Source organism: Artemia franciscana, chromosome 10 (assembly GCF_032884065.1).
Source record: "Artemia franciscana chromosome 10, ASM3288406v1, whole genome shotgun sequence".
Classification (NCBI taxonomy): domain Eukaryota; kingdom Metazoa; phylum Arthropoda; class Branchiopoda; order Anostraca; family Artemiidae; genus Artemia; species Artemia franciscana.
The window spans coordinates 38,859,928-38,876,314 of NC_088872.1; the positions used below are offsets into that span (position 1 = coordinate 38,859,928).

Here is a 16,387-nt window from a genome sequence, read left to right on the forward strand (position 1 = left end):
TTGTTATCAAAATCCCATTTTTAGAGTTTTGATTACTATTGGACCGAGTTACTCCTAACTTACAAGTCGTCACCCCCAACTGTTTGATTTAATCACCAACTTTCGAACTGATCACCTCGTACACACATATTTCTGCGACTCATATTACAAGACTTTCATGACTTGAATGTATCAGCTTTTCTTGGAACTAAAGACTCCCTCCTGAAAATTTGCAGAGCCTTAATAGATTCGGCTGCTGCCAAATCATGTATTGCGCATGACTGCTGAAACTTCGCCATATACTCCCTACAAACTATTTTTTATTTCTACAAAATCTATTTTGTAGATATGTCTACAAAATCTATTGTACTATCTATTTTGTATATTACTGATTTTGTCGCGGCTGAATCACAGGGACTTACAAGGCAGTTGCATCTATTGATAAAGATTTAGTAGCCAAAAAGTCCACATCCATATCTCTATTGTACTCTGGAGAAGATCGTCAATGGAGATGTTAGTGATAATATACATTTTCATGAAACGCAGATCAAGATATATGGCAATCATAACGTGTGTGATCTATGCAAGGCCTATAAGCCTAGGTATTTTATACAGCCAAGTGCTTTGGAGGTCCTCAGCAATGTTTAAACGTCCACCCTGACTAAACTTATTTTTATTTTGAGAACAAGCTATGACAACTTATGGATACAGATATGTATGTTGTGTATCACAATGTATGAGTCAATGGATTAAATAACATCGTTGATCTGCTTCTCGGCCATTTCCGAAACAATTTTCTATGTGGAATCTTTTCTGCAGGATGTTCACCGGTAAATAGCAGAAAAAGCAGAAATTAGCACAAATTTTCAAATATAGCTTCCGATATCGATAATTATGCTTCGATATCGATATTTGCTCCAATACATCGATATATCAATTCTTCAATCAATATATTCCATGGAGACAAGAAACGATTTTCTGAAAAGCAGCATTGAATACAATGGGGCGTATGGGGTGTGTATAAAATATGAAAGTAAAGTTCCATTTAACAACCTTCAAATTTGGGGAGATTCTTCGAGCTTATTTCAGAGATTGCCTCTCCCACCCACCCCCACCCCAACCCCACCCTCGAAAAAAAAACCACAAAACTATGAAGGAATGAATGAATAAAAAAGGTATCAGATGCGAATCGAATGTAACGAGAAGGAAAACTAATATAGAGACAAAAGGGAGAACTGAGTTTATTCTGAATTAATTGGCTCCAATGTCGCAGTGTTATTAGACATTTATCTTTTTTGGTCAGGTTTTTTCTTATCTCTCTTGGTTGTAATATTTCTTTTTATCTAAAGGTGCATTTTTTATTTTTGCAACTACAATGTGTTCTGTGTTTGTTTGACCTTACATAATCGTTACTTAAGTGTGTCTGTTCGAATATGCAGCCTTTTTGGCTTCGTTCCATGCTTAAATCTATCTATTGTTGTGGAAATTTCCAAAATGACAGAATTTTCCATAATTTAACTTACTGTTATTCTAACGTTTCCGAGTTCTTCAAAACTTCTTGACTTTAAACACGTTATAATTCGTGCGTAACTGTCGTAGGGATCGCATCCCATTTTTTCTGCAAAAATCTTCGTTGTGTTTTGAACACGGACTCGATCAATTATGAGTGCGTAATCAGCAAGTGGAGAACCATCCTGAAAAAAGTTATAATTAGCGTTGGTATTACAAACTTCACCAGGGAGAAGAGAGTATCTGGGTGAACCCCTCCCTTATTTATCTGATAACTAACCAAGTTGTTGGACAGCGAACATGACGAAGAAAAAACATTTCTTTTTGTTTTGACAAGATTGATGAAAAACAGTCAGCCCCTTTCCCAAAACAAAATTTTTTTTAAGTCTGCTAAATACTGCCGATTCTTAAAAAAAAATATCTTTAAAGTTTAATCCGATCCCCCAGCTGACACAAAACAAGGTATACTTAATAAACTACAGATGAATTTCGTCACCTTTTATAACCACCTTTTTTAATAGTACTGACTGCACGGAATGTCCAAGTTTCATAATGAGATATATTTGCTTGTCTTTACATTAAAAGCATTGAAAAGAAAACCCTCTTAAGAGCATTCTAAAGTCAGCTGACTCTATCCTTAAAATAATCCAGGGAAACCATTATCCTTTTGCAACATTACGTGACCGCTTTCAGAGTACCAATTGGCTGTTCTTTACGGACACTTACTAATTCCATATAGTAAGATAGTTTAATACCTGTATTTGGTTATCATTCAACCTATTCAAATTCTTCGACTACGGTTAGTCCTTGCCATTTCTGCTTAAACTCTTAAAAGCATTTTTCTTCCCTTATCTAAAACTTCAGAGCTGCCTATAAGAAGCCATAAGTGTAATAATACGTTGTCAGTACTAGAAGTAAAATGGACTTATTTTGTGTGAATTATGCTGGAAAATCGATATGCACACCTGAATGTCAACCCACATTAATTTGAGTCGTCCAGCTTTTGCGGACTATTTCGACAAAATATTACACGGGTGTACGTTTCGTGCGTCTAGAGGACATGGCTAGGACATCTTAGCAGGTCCTTCACTATACACATACTAAGTGGCTCTACTTTTTGTTCAATTATGCAGTGTTATTTATTCATGCTTTGAGTGCTTATATTAAATGTAATTACCAATAAATTTTAGTAGCTCTTAAATGAAATTGACCTGATGGGACATCAGGTGTGGTTAACCTTCTACATCCCATGTTCAGATATTTGTATACCTCGCATGTACTGGACCTTTTTTTTATCGTTTTATTTTACAATGTAATAAATAAAGAGAATGAAGAAAATTGTGGTGACACCACGACAGTTAAGCCTAAATATAAAAATAATATAACAATATAAAAACAGAACGTTCTCATATTCGATGTATTCTCTGTTCGTACTTCATTTGATGTTATTTGGTTGTATCTTGAGTCGGTAGACACGACATCCGAAGAGTATAGATTCGACGTCTATTGTCAACTCGCTTGGTGTAGCATTTATTTAGCATTTTTTATTTGCAGGAGTAGGTCTGGAATTACCACGTCCTAGAAGACACATCCAATACAACAGGCTTGGCATATGCGCCCCCGATTTGCCACCCTGACTTCGGTGATTGTGAACGAAATAAAGGTCTAAGCGTCCTGGCTTTCGATCAATCAGTACATAAAATTAGTTAAAATGAAAGGATATTTAGTTAGTAATTGAAGATTAGTCTACTTTTTTATACAAAAGCTAAGTTACACAAGCATTTAGCCAACGTTATCAATAACTACTTAAAAAAAAGTAAAAGTTACACAAACCTGTCCAATGACCTGTCTAACCATGTTACGAGTCTTGGGGGCTACTGCCAGCATCCCCGATGCTATTGCCCCTGCACCTGGACCAAATAATGTGATTCTTTCCTTATTTCCTTGAAACACATAAATATTGTCATAGACCCATTTAAGTGCAAGAGATAAGTCAAGCATTCCATAGTTTCCTGGAGATTGCTCATCAGCAGTGCTTAGAAAACCTATAATGAAACGAAGAAGTGACAGTTTGATAGATTAAAAGCATCCATGGACTTAACTATACTTTGACAAATAGGCTAAAAAGGGCTGCTCAAATTTGTTTTCCAGTTCAAAACTTTATGATAAAGACAGAACAATTTATGATCGTGTATCGTACAAAAATGGAACACAAATATCCCCTTATTTTACATTTTTATTTGTCAAAAGTAGACTTGTCTTTTGCTGCTGCCAATATTGCTTCAATTAGAGGCATACTGGCTTCTCTTTTCATTCTTCCCCTACTCCAACGATGCTTCTTTATTCCGTTAAGAATAGTGAGAGGAAATAAAATTCGACAAAAGTCTTAGTTTAAAGTTCAACTCAAAAGGTGGATCCTTTCCTAGCTCTTTGAGAATTGGAGCCAAAAGCAGATTAATATTATCTTTTGCGACATGGTATAACTGGCAAAAGTGTACCTCTTTTATCAAGTTGTTTTCTTAGGCCGGCAATAAATTATGTACTTATGTCACATATTTGTGTTTTGGCTTACTCTTAACTGTTATCTAATAGGAAGGTGGAGAGATAAATAAGTGTAATCAAGATGAGTTAGAATACCTAAATAACAGAGAAACTACAAGTCTTCGACATTAATAGCCGAAAAACAATTGTAAACTAACTTTTAGAAAAATGTAAAGAATCATGCTCCCAAGATGATCAATTGAATTCATAGGGAAGATCTTAATCTATGTCCCGTGATGATTACTTTTCCTTATTAAACCTGAAGTACCAAGGACATTGAAAACAAAATATGATTGTTTGAATTAGTTAAAGTGGAACACAACCACAGACATTTTAAAAGTTTAGAACAAGTTGGGAATTCTATTTTTTATGAAAAAGACCTCCTTAGGCGGTTATAAAAATTTTTCGCAGCAGCTGGCGACAAATTAAAAAAAAAAGACGGGAGGGAAAAAGCAGCTAAAACCGCACGGCACTAGACAGTTTAAGAATCTGTACCTTTCCTTTGAGGGTGTATTTGTCTTTGGGAATCAACAGATTCCTAAAGTTTGAATTTCTACAAACGAAAAACGTTGTCAAATTTAACTAATTAGTTTCGCTTATTTAACTGCATGGTTCAATGTGGCAACACTGACGAAAATGTGGCACTATCCTAGTACCCAACAAAATCACAGCTCTTATGTATTAAGGGGCAAAAAGTGTTTTAAAAGGGTGATAGGACAAAATCTTCAATAAACATGAATTTATTTGCAATGAAGTAGGACAGGGGGGATAGAATAAATGTCACATGTAAAAACGTCCTTGAAAGTAAATATTTCCATTTAGAAACCGAACTAATCATTTCAAGATAACACCATGCAGCTATGAACTAGATTGCGTGTCTCATGTCTTATCCAGTAGTGATACCTGTTAACCTGTAACCATACTTCTAGCGGCTAAATAACATAGACTTTCTATTTATGTAAGCATACACGGATTCCGGACACAAGGATGTAAATTTAAAAAATCCTGAATTCAAATTGTCACCTTCCAAGCAGAAGCCGAAAACAGTGGCACAATATGACATCAAAAGTTTGGTGCTGAGACTGGCTGAACAGCCCGTCCCGTGCCTCGTCTAAAGTCCATGTCTTTACTTCAGGCGACTGCTCTGACATATTTTCTCTGCATAATCCAAAAATACTTTAGGGTAACACTGAACTTTGGAGGCTTTTTACTATAGGTTCGATAAGCGACAGGTCTCACCTACCAAGAACAAACAAAAAACCTACCAACGCTAGATATCGCTGAAGATTTTTCAACAATAGAGCCAGTTTCTACCCTTACCAATTTCCCATACTCTTTGGCAGGGGCGTAACTCCAGCATGTTTATTGGGGGGATGAGAGGGGTCTCCATCTGGAGAGTCAAAGGGCATGAACTGAGTAATAATCTTTCTCCAAATTATTAACACCAAAAACAGTGGGAACTTGTTTCCCACTGTCTTAAAAAATTCCCTATTGTTCTTCTTGTTTTTGGTGTTTGTGATAGAAAGGCAGTGTGGTCTTCGTCATTATTTACCTCCAAATTATTGGAAGAAACAACTGCCTCTTCCCTTGCCCTCCTCCCCGAAACGACATCACTGCTTTTTGCGCATGTTGTTAAATATACTAAGAGTAATTTCAGAAGATATTAAGCCTTTGTTTTTGGTTATTATTGTTTTTTCAAAATTGGAATAATTATTCAACAATCTTTACTGATATCAGTCATGCCCGAATAGTACTACTATTAGCTAATTGTCAATGATGGAATGGCCGTTCCCCCCATATATTTTTGCCCCCATACCTATATTTTGAAAAATATAATTTTTAGAGTCAATGAAAAATGGGTAATTGTCAATTATTCAGAACAGACTCAAGAATTTTGATCAGTAGATTTGTAGAACCGGTTTCATAGCCACAAAGACAAGTGACGGGTGACAGAATGCATTGGACTTATATAATTTGGGAAATATATATGCACACTGGGGGGGGGGGTAAAGTATTTGGACATCATGAAGTTAGAAGACAATTTTTGCTTCATTATATGCAGCATTTTGCAAGCAGATCCGCTGTACTTCACCCCCTCCCACACCTAATGTCCAAATATACAGCACAAACTATATAAGTGCAATACATTCTGTCACCCGTAGCCTACTTGTCTTTATAGCTATAAAACACATCAAGAACTTGGGTTTGTTCTGAATAATTAAAAAGTACCTACAAACGCCTTTTGTTTGGTGTTTTTATTGAAAAAACGGTCAACTGTCTTCCCATTTGATGTAAAAAAGTAAATCCCCCACCAAATTATTGAGGTTTTATTTACGAACACTGCTATTTATTCTACTTTTATTTTTTTTTTTGTACACAGCTAGAAGGTTACACATCTTTGGTGCTGTGGTTTCGCTTTAGTTATTGATATTTTGCCACTTCTCACCGTCAACAAGTTTAATAAGTTGATGTTTCCTTGTTAGCTGATTACTATCTTATATCACTTTTGACGGTGTCCAAATTTCCAATCGGAATAGAACTTTCACTCTGAAGCAAAAGAAAATCTAACATGGTGTACACGAACGTAAAACATAATATAAATAATAATTTAACAAGATAAAGTGGGATACAAATAAACATTAATGCTTAATTATGCTTTCGAACTTAAGACCGTCAGATAGCACAAGTTCAGCCCTTCGTGTTGCGATACCTTTTACTCTCCTAGATGGCACCGTAAGTTGTCAGTTGATCAGTGAACAGAGTAATTTGTTGCCATTTAAATATCAGCTGATCAGCTGAATTTAATAGCGATGATGAGAACGATGCAGGTGAGTTTCACTACTTTTTATTATCTTGTTTTGTTCCTTAAAGTCCTTACTTTTAGCTTGTATTTATAAGAATCTTATTTAGTTTTATCTTCATCCCCCATTTCTGTATTTTTTTATTTTATTTTTTTACGGTTACCATATGCTAACCTTAGGTTTTGAGACGGGTTGTTTTGGGTATGCTTGTCTTATACTATTACGTTTTTGCTGGTTTATTGTGCTCTAGATTTTTTCTCTTACTTCACTTTTTTTTGATTCGTGAAGGACCTTACTCTGATTGTTTTTATTTGACGAAGCAGAAACACCCTTGCACCCGTGGTCTGATCACAATTCTCTCTTCCATAGACAGCAAGCCTCTCTTATTCCGACGGAAAGTCCAAACCAAGAAAAGAGGAAGAAAAAGTTTCCTAGGAGAGGAGCAGACGTGTAAGAAAGAAGCTCATCCAAGAGCGCACTATTTGATACACTCCAATCGCAGAAGCTATAAGCCATAACATATTTTTGACGATTTGGCGGTTTTTTTCATATCAATGACGATAGCTTAGCAGTGCCATCTGGTCATGATAACTACACAAAATCAGACCAATGTATGACGAGCATAGGAAAAATCTAGAAGCATACCGACTGAGAAGAGACAAAGTGTCAACGAACAGATGATTCCCTTCATAAGTCGGCTGAGTTTCAAACAGTACTTGAAAGACAATCCTTGAAGACTTGAAAGACATTCAAGGTGTGTAAAATTGCTTATGAGAGCGGAAGTGAGTGGGATTGTCTATGACCGACAAATCTACACAAGGAAAGCCTCAGTTACGGATAGTCCTTTGGGACTGGGTGCTGATGTTGTCCTTCAACTGATCGACGATGTGCCATGGACAATTTTTAAACATCTGTTGAACTTATTCATGCCTTACGCGCCAATCACGGAATTGAATCATGTGGAACGATAAGGAATAATCGTATGAAAGGTGCAATTTTGGAAAGTGATGCATCATTGAAAAAGAAAGGGCGTAGAAGTTATGATTATAGACTTGAGAAGCATATGGAAGTCTCCATTGTAAAGTGGTTCGACAATAACCAGTGCATACGGCCTCATCGTACCGTGCCGTAGCTCCAGCCGACCAATGTCCAAGGTGGGATGGAAGTGCTCGTAGCCGTGTTGAGGTAGATTGCCCATGTGTTGTCCGTTAGTATAACAGGTCAATGGGTGGCGATGACTTGTCTTATATGCTTCTCCTGCTTTATTGCACTAATATACGGCCCAAGAGATGGTACATACAGATAGTCTATTATTTTCTTGACCTAGATGTCAAAGTCGCTTGGCTTTTGCATAGGCAACAGTGCGAAGACCTGGGTAGACAGCATATGTCCTTGCTGTACTTCAAGATAGATATTTGAAGATCATTCATAGTGTCAGTTGCAAATAGTCCTCATGCTAGTGGACCCTCTGTCAGCGCTCCTACAAAGTGAAAAACAAAAGCTACAGAAGCAGGCATGCCGTCAGAATCAGCACGTATGACACTGCTGGCCATCTACCCAAGGCAGTCGAAAAGGGACGTGAAAAATGTGCAAGGGGTGCAACTAGCCGAATTTTCTGCGTTAAATGTAAGCTACGATTGTATCTGAATGGAGACAGAAACTATTTTGTGAACTTCCATATTAAGTGAAATGAATATTTTGTATCCTGAGGTGACCATATGGTAACTATTCCATTTCAGTTTGCGAATGAAATAAATAATTAAAGTTGAAATTCCGCTGAAATTAAGGTCACGTCGATTATTATTGCAAGGTTTCGGAAATTTTTCAAGTACTCCTTCAGTGTTTAGGTATGAAAGTGTTAAGCAGTCCGTGATAATTCAAGAAAAAAGGGCACTTGTCAACAATCCTGAATACAATCAAGAATTGAAGTTAGGTTAACTATAATGAAATATGTCAAAACAAGATGAGAATACAATACTTTATTAACAAAATTATGGAAACTGCAACAAAGAATTCTGGAAAGCAGGCCGTCCAGAACACATCATATTAAATACATAGGCTAACCACCTCTATATATTAAATACTTAATTATAATATATCTGCATCGTAGTTGATTTCAGGAAAGAATAAGCTAATTATAACCGAATGCGAGAGAAAACCCGGTTTACTTAATCAAACAAAGCAAACTTCTTGAGTGTGTTCTGGATAAGAGACAAGTACCGAAAAGAGATATAAATTTTAGGAGCCTTACCAAGTGCACCAAGTCTATAATTGACAGTGACGACTATGACCTGACCATGTGCTGAAAGCATATGGCCTGGAAAAGTATTTGACGCGCCATGAAGAAAATCGCCATCATGAATGTAGAACATAACTGGAAAAAGTTCGCTTACACTTGAAGTCTAAAAATAAAGAATTTTCATACTGATTAGCCAACTGCAAACCAGAAATAAATACAGTTTAGGTGAAAAGGTCTGACCCTCGCAGGGGATGGGGGTAGTAGTTATTTTCTAGGGTATGTTGTTTAAGATCCAAAAACAGTGTTTTAAATGATTTTTGATTTTTCTGGGATGTGGGGAGTCTTTTCGAATAATCTCAGGAATAAAAGTTTCCTATCCCCCTTCTACTCAGTTATGATAAACAGAGTTTAAAAAACATTAATATTATTAAAGTGCATTAAAACCCTATTTTTGCATACCCTGTCTATTGTAGTATTGTCCACATACACGTGATACAAAGCTATGAAGGACACATAAAGAGCGGTTGGTTGCTGTTCGATCTGTTTGGCCGCTTAAAAAGATCCCTAAACGGAACTTTTGATTGAATGAGCCTTTTCCACACTTTTTGCAATCATTCGTTATATAAAGATAAGGTCAGGATAATAAATAGTAGAAGGGATGCATAAGGCTCTTTGTTAAGTCTTGACTTACATCGTAGACAATTGGACAAGAAACTATCGTTTCTTGTCCAATTTAGCGTCACGATCACAGTAAAGAAGCATAGACAGAACGATCATCTTAAAAATATCGGTCACCTACAGTCTCAGCGCTTAAAAAACTCCTCCTGTTTCCTTTGTTTAAGCGAGCCATTGTATATTTATCAGTTCCTCGATCAACTTTGGAAAATAGCGCAAACCTAAAATATTTATTATTGTGAAAGCAGAAACGTAGAGGTTGAGTAGGAGAATTGGTTCGCTACTGTCCCGTCTCACAGGTATGACTCATGATTAGACTGAGTGGCGGATCCAGGATTTTTAAGAGGGGGGATATTTGCTAAAACTAAATTTTAGCAACTACAAAAATTTCCAGTGCTAACTTTCGAGCAACGCTGCAACAGGAAAATATCCTGAAATTCGTAAATAGTGGGAAAGGGATCCATGAAGTTGCGGGACTCTTTGAAATTAGCCATAAAGTCTACGTTTCTCTACAGCGGTCACAACCATCCAAAGTAGGGGTCAAATCACGATCTCCTTTAAAATAAATTCTAACTTGAATCAAATAACCAGTTTTATTAGTAGAGTCAGTTTATCTCATTAGTTGTCAAGTGATACAAACTTACTCAAGTATTCTAATTTTAATTTTTGGATTTTATCTAGTTGTGTGCACATCAGATTGCAATCAAATAATCAGCAAGGGAAAGAAATTTTGGCAAATAATCATTTAATATTTTTCTGACCGACTGCAACCTTTTGTCTACGCCATTTTTCAGGCTGAGAAACAATGGCATAATAGACTATGACCTAAGAGTTGTAAATATAACAAGTAAATGTAATATAGGCGATTCAAGAAATTTGTATATGGTAAAAAGCACAAATTTCAACTAGAAAAAATACCGTTACCACGGTCGTATCCAGGATTTTTTTGAGGGGAGGGGTACAAAAACTTCAAAAAAGGCATCAAAAATTTGTTTATATTCCTTTTGTTACGTTTTTGCGAGCTGGGCAAACATTTCGGGTGTGTGGGGGCCCTCTGGACAGGCCTTGGTCATTGCATCGGTTAAGTTAGCTGAAAATCATTTTTATAATCATTTTTATAATAGAAGTATTTTTATTAATGCAGAGCGATTTGAATTTGATTGTTATTCTGACACAGCGCTTCAACTATCCCTAAATACCACTACCATCCCCACCCCGAAGGAAACTGGGTTTTACAAAACCTTCTTGAAACTAAGCGTTCCTAAATACACATATGTTAACACGAAACACAAAAACCATCAATTTTTATAAGCTAATTTTTGGCAAGAATTTTAAGAACCCAGTTTTCTTTTGGAGAAATTTGGGGAAACCCTTCCGAATCAGGAATAGAAGAAGCAAGGCCGCATTCATGGGGGTTCGGTGTTTGAGAACCCCCCCTCCCCCCGAAATGTTGGTTTGACACGTAAAAAAAACGGATCAAAAATGAGTACAAACAAATTTTTACAAATACAGAAGAAAGAATAATGCGGACTTTTATATCTAAGGGCCGTCTTCAGCAAAGAAAATAATAAACAATAACACACTTGCAATAAAAGTTCTCGGTTAAAAATCCCTTTTTTAAAATAGCCTAGGCATCATTTTTTCTTGCGAAAAGTTCAGCCAGGACTGTGTGATAAAAGCTAACATTTTACAAGCTAAAAAGGTTCATTCATTTCACTAACTGTATTTATTAAAAATTGGAATAATTTCTTATTGCGATTAAATAAAAAAAAACTAATTTTTTTAGCTGAAAGTAAGGAGCGACATTAAAACTTAAAACGAACAGAAATTACTCCGTATATGAAATGGGTTGTCCCTCCGCAATCCCTCACTCTTTACGCTAAAGTTTGACTCTTTGCCACAATTCTACTTTTTAAAACAATAAAAAGCTTTAGCGTAAAGAGCGAGGGATTGCGGAGGGGACAACTCATTTCATATACGGAGTAATTTCTGTTCGTTTTAAGTTTTAATGTCGCTACTTACTTTCAGCTAAAAAAATTAGTTTTTTTTATTTAATTTCTGAACGTTTTTGAATTAATGCATGTTTGGTTTTGGCTCTCCGCACATAAATTATTAAAATGAAATTTGTATATTAATTCTTTTTTTTGGCTAAATGGTTTTCTCTTAGTTTTGATCAGACGATTTTGAGAAATAAGGGGTGGGGAAGGAGGCCTAGTTGCCCTCCAATTTTTCGGTTACTTAAAAAGGCAAGTAGAACTTTAAATTTTTAACGAACGTTTTTATTAGTAAAAATATACGTAACTTAAGAATTAACTTACGTAACAACCTTTCATAACCTTATATTTTTATTATGTATACGAGGGGGTTTGTACCCTCGTTAATACCTCGCTCTTTACACTAAATCGTAAGTTTTGTCCCAATTCTTTAAGAATGACCCCTGAATCAGAAAGGCCGTAGAATAAATAGTTGAAATTACTAAAAATACTTTAGCATAAAGAGCAAGGTATTTATCTCCTCCTAAATACCTCGCTCTTTATGCTAAAGTATTTTTAGAACCCCTCATATGCGTAATAATCTCTGTTCGTTTTAAGTTTCAATGCTACTTCTTCCTTTCATTTGAAAAAACGTTTTCATGTTTATTTTTCACTGTTTTCTTATAGTAATGCTAGAGAATCCTGCGCCCTTGTCATTGAATTTTTCTTCCCCCATGACAGATTCCTCCAAGGAAAGATTCCTCCAGCATAGCCCCCTCTCCTCAGCCCCACCCCCAAACAAAATAAAATCCTCCTGAAAACGTCTGTACACTTCCCAATAACCATTACTATATGTAAACACTGGTCAAAGTTTGTAACTTGCAGCCCCTCCCCCAGGGATTGTGGGGGAGTAAGTCATCCCCAAAGACATAGTTATTATGGTTTTCGACTATGCTGAACAAAATGGCTATCTCAAAATTTTGATCCGCTGACTTTCGAAAAAAATGAGCGTGGGAGGGGGCCTAGATGCCCTCCAATTTTTTTGGTCACTTAAAAAGGGCACTAGAACTTTTCGTTTCCGTTAGAATGAGCCCTCTTGCGACATTCTAGGACCACTTGGTCGATACGATGACCCCTGGGGGAAAAAAACAAAAACAAAAAAAAACAAATAAACACGCACCCGTGATTTGTCTTCTGGCAAAAAATACAAAATTCCACATTTTTGTAGATAGGAGCTTGAAACTTCTACAGTAGGGTTCTCTGATACGCTGAATCTGATGGTGTCATTTTACGACATTTAAGATCCTACGACTTTTAGGGGGTGTTTCTCCCTATTTTCCTAAATATGGCAAATTTTCTCAGGCTCGTAACTTTTGATGAGTAATACTAAACTTGATGAAACTTATATATTTAAAATCAGCATTAAAATGCGATTCTTTTGATGTAGCTATTGATATCAAAATTCAATTTTTTAGAGTTTTGGTTACTATTGAGCCGGGTCGCTCCTTACTACAGTTCGTTACCACGAACTGTTTGATATTTGCCTTCTCTGCAGCTAATCTTGTAGTTCTTTTGGGATTGGGCTTGTTTTTATTCGTTCCTATTTTTGTTTTATTTTGAATTAGATTATTTTCTATAATTAATTTTGTGTACATAAGGTTGAGTGTGTATTCACCAAAGTCTCTATTTAGGGATGTATTATTATTTAAGTTTCGTTTGATTTCGCTTGCCTCGCGGACAGTTTGTTTGATTCCTATGTCATTGCTAATTAGAATTGTTGCGTCAAATAAAACATAGCCTAATGGTTTGGATTTTCAAAAATATGATTGCTTAAAGCTGAATCGAAAGATGCGGAGTTATTTTTAGATTTTAATTCTTTTTCAATACTTTCTTTGTGTTGCTGTAATCTTGTTCCTAAATTTTGGTGGGTTCAACCGACGTAATAATTTCCACAACTACTTGGTATTTGATACACCCCTCTTAGACGAGTAACTGGGGTTTTATCCTTACCAGAATTGACAAGATTCATTATACTTAAATTACTTGTAAATATAACAAGTAATTGTTTTTTAAACAAACTTTTTTCAGTTTCAAAGTAATTTTCGGAATACAAGGTAGGTAAATCGTGCTTGTGGGTGTATTCGAATCGTTTACTGGTGTGAGATTTAAGGCTTTAGAAGAATGCATCCTTATTCTTTGAGCAATAACAGTATTTATGAGAAAAATTCGGAACACGTTGACAAAAAGTATGTCTGTGTAATTCTCTTTTAATATACGGCTCTGAACAGATATTATGTACTCTATCCACAAGAGATATTACCACACCTCTTTTAACCTGTGGAGGATGGCTAGATTTGAAGTGAAGGTATCTATTATTTATGCGTAGGTTTTCTTTAAACCGTAAAATCAAGTTTATTCACACTACGTATTATCAATACATCTAATAAAGGTATTTTTCCATCTGTTTCGGTCTCTAGAGTGAATTGCAGGTTTTTATCGTAAGTATTTAAATGTTCTAGAAAAGCTTTAAGTTCACTTTCGCCATAATTCCAAACTGAAATTACGTCGTCCATGAAACGTCCCCAAAACACATGATTAAGAAAACACGAATCCAGGGCCCAATTTTTCAAGATTCTCGACGAAAATGTTTGCTAGTAGGCCTGATAGAGGTGCTCCCATAGGAAGGCCCCTTACCTGTTTGTAATATGAATCTCGAAACTGGAAGTGCATGGAATATTTGTTACATACTTTAACCAAATGCATGCGAACATCAATGTCTAGATTTATCGCTGACTCTTCGATTAGATGATAATTGTTTTCCAGTTTATTTTGTAATAATTGCTCAGATTTTGAAACATCAATTTTGAAACGTATCGATTTTAAAACATACTTTAACCAAATGCATGAGAACATCAATGTCTAGACCTATCGCTGACTCTTCGATTAGATGATAATTGTTTTCCAGTTTATTTAGTAATAATTGCTCAGATTTTGAAACATCAATACTAGTATTCATGGCAACAATGTCATAGGTGCTTAATATGGAATTTTCAGAAATGTCTATCTGTTTCAATTTTTCTACAAGATCAACTGAATTTTTTATATAAGATTTTTGGGAGTGAAGCAACGGTTTAAATGCAGTGCTCAACCATTTTCCATTGTTTGAGGCAGGTGATTCTGTAGTAGCTACAATGGGTCTTAGAGGAATGCCTTGTTTGTGCAATTTTGGTAATCCATAAAACTTTGAGCAAAAAACACCACGAGGGAGAAATTTATTGTACAACTGTGGAGTGATTCTGCCATTTTCTTTCAGAGTTTTTAATTCTTTTATAACTTTTTGAGCAAATTGATCAGTCTGGTCATGGGTTGATTTAACATAAGTGTTTGTATCATTAGATGGGACTGAATTTTACTATCATAATCTGTTTTATTCATAATTACTAAGGAGTTGCAATTATCGGCTTTAGTGATTATTATTGAGGAATCATTACGGAGTTTGTTCAAAACTTTTGTGTCATATGATTTTCCATTGCTTTATTGGGAGAATTAGGAAGCTTTAATGAAGTGTTGTAAAGCACATCGAATTTTTGATGTGTTTTGAAGTTTATTATATGTAAACGCCCTACCCGAAAAAACATTATTTTTTACCCCCCCCCCCCCCGAAAAAAATCATGGATAGGACTCTGGGTGGAAGCACTATTTTGAAAGGGGAATCTCATCCATGCACTGTGTACTCCCTAATAATTTTCTACTAAAGTTCCTTCAGAGGTAAGAAGTAACTATTCTTTTTACGCGTGAGATTTGTTCCCCATCTATTCCATCAATTACAATTAAGATCTTTTGTAAGCGTCTGATTTGGTTCTCAAGCTGCAAAATTTTATACAGAAAATAAATTATTCAAAATCGCTAGTAAATGTTTCAAGTTGTTCACAATCATCTCGATAGTCACACGCAGTTTTTACCACGTTTATTTTCTCCCATACTTCGGCTGAAAAGCAATAATCAAAGATTTAATAATTATTGCTCCTTCGATTGCTGCTAAACCTCAATTATAATTAAAGTTTAAGCCCCTTTCCAAGCTTTCAGAATTTCTAAAATAAAAAGTCTATGCTTTCAAGCATATTTAAATTTCAAGCTTTCTAAAATAAAAGTCTATGTAATATCGTAATTCTGGCTCGGTGAATGGATAGATCTGGAACTAAGAATCCTAATGTATCTTGTTATTTCGTCCGAGTTACAACTAAAGGCTTGTCGCAAAATTGCTTGTTTCACAGGAATATGCATCAAACTTAAAATGATTATTCTCCTTGAATCCGTTGAAAAAATTCTTTAACAAAAAGGGTGCTGCAAAGAAAATTAAAGAAGGATACTAAAATCTAAAACGAGCAGGAATAAAGTGACATAACAAGCCGAACTTGTAAGGAATTACATAAAAAAAACTATTTTTTCTAACTGAAAGTAAGGAGCGACATTCAAACTTAAAACAAGCAGAAATTACTCCGTATATGAAATAAGTTGTCCCCTCCGCAATCCCTCACTCTTTATGCTAAAGCTTTTAATTTTTTTAAAAAGCAGAATTGTAGTAAAGAGTCAAACTTTAGCGTAAAGAGCGAAGGATTGCGGAGGGGACAACCCATTTCATATACGGAGTAATTTCTGTTTGTTTTAAG

General features: G+C 35.6%; 1 protein-coding gene across 1 annotated transcript in view; it reads right to left on the reverse strand.

Annotated features, from left to right (window-relative positions):
• Positions 1-16,387, reverse strand: part of LOC136032172 (neuroligin-4, Y-linked-like) — a 63,844-nt gene that overhangs the window by 33,834 nt on the left and 13,623 nt on the right. Inside the window, exons 3-5 of the mRNA XM_065712360.1 lie at positions 9,082-9,232; positions 3,322-3,533; positions 1,503-1,673 (exon numbers count right to left, since the gene is read on the reverse strand). Of these exons, the coding sequence (XP_065568432.1) occupies positions 1,503-1,673; positions 3,322-3,533; positions 9,082-9,232 (534 nt within the window). The remainder of the gene's footprint in view (positions 1-1,502; positions 1,674-3,321; positions 3,534-9,081; positions 9,233-16,387) is intronic.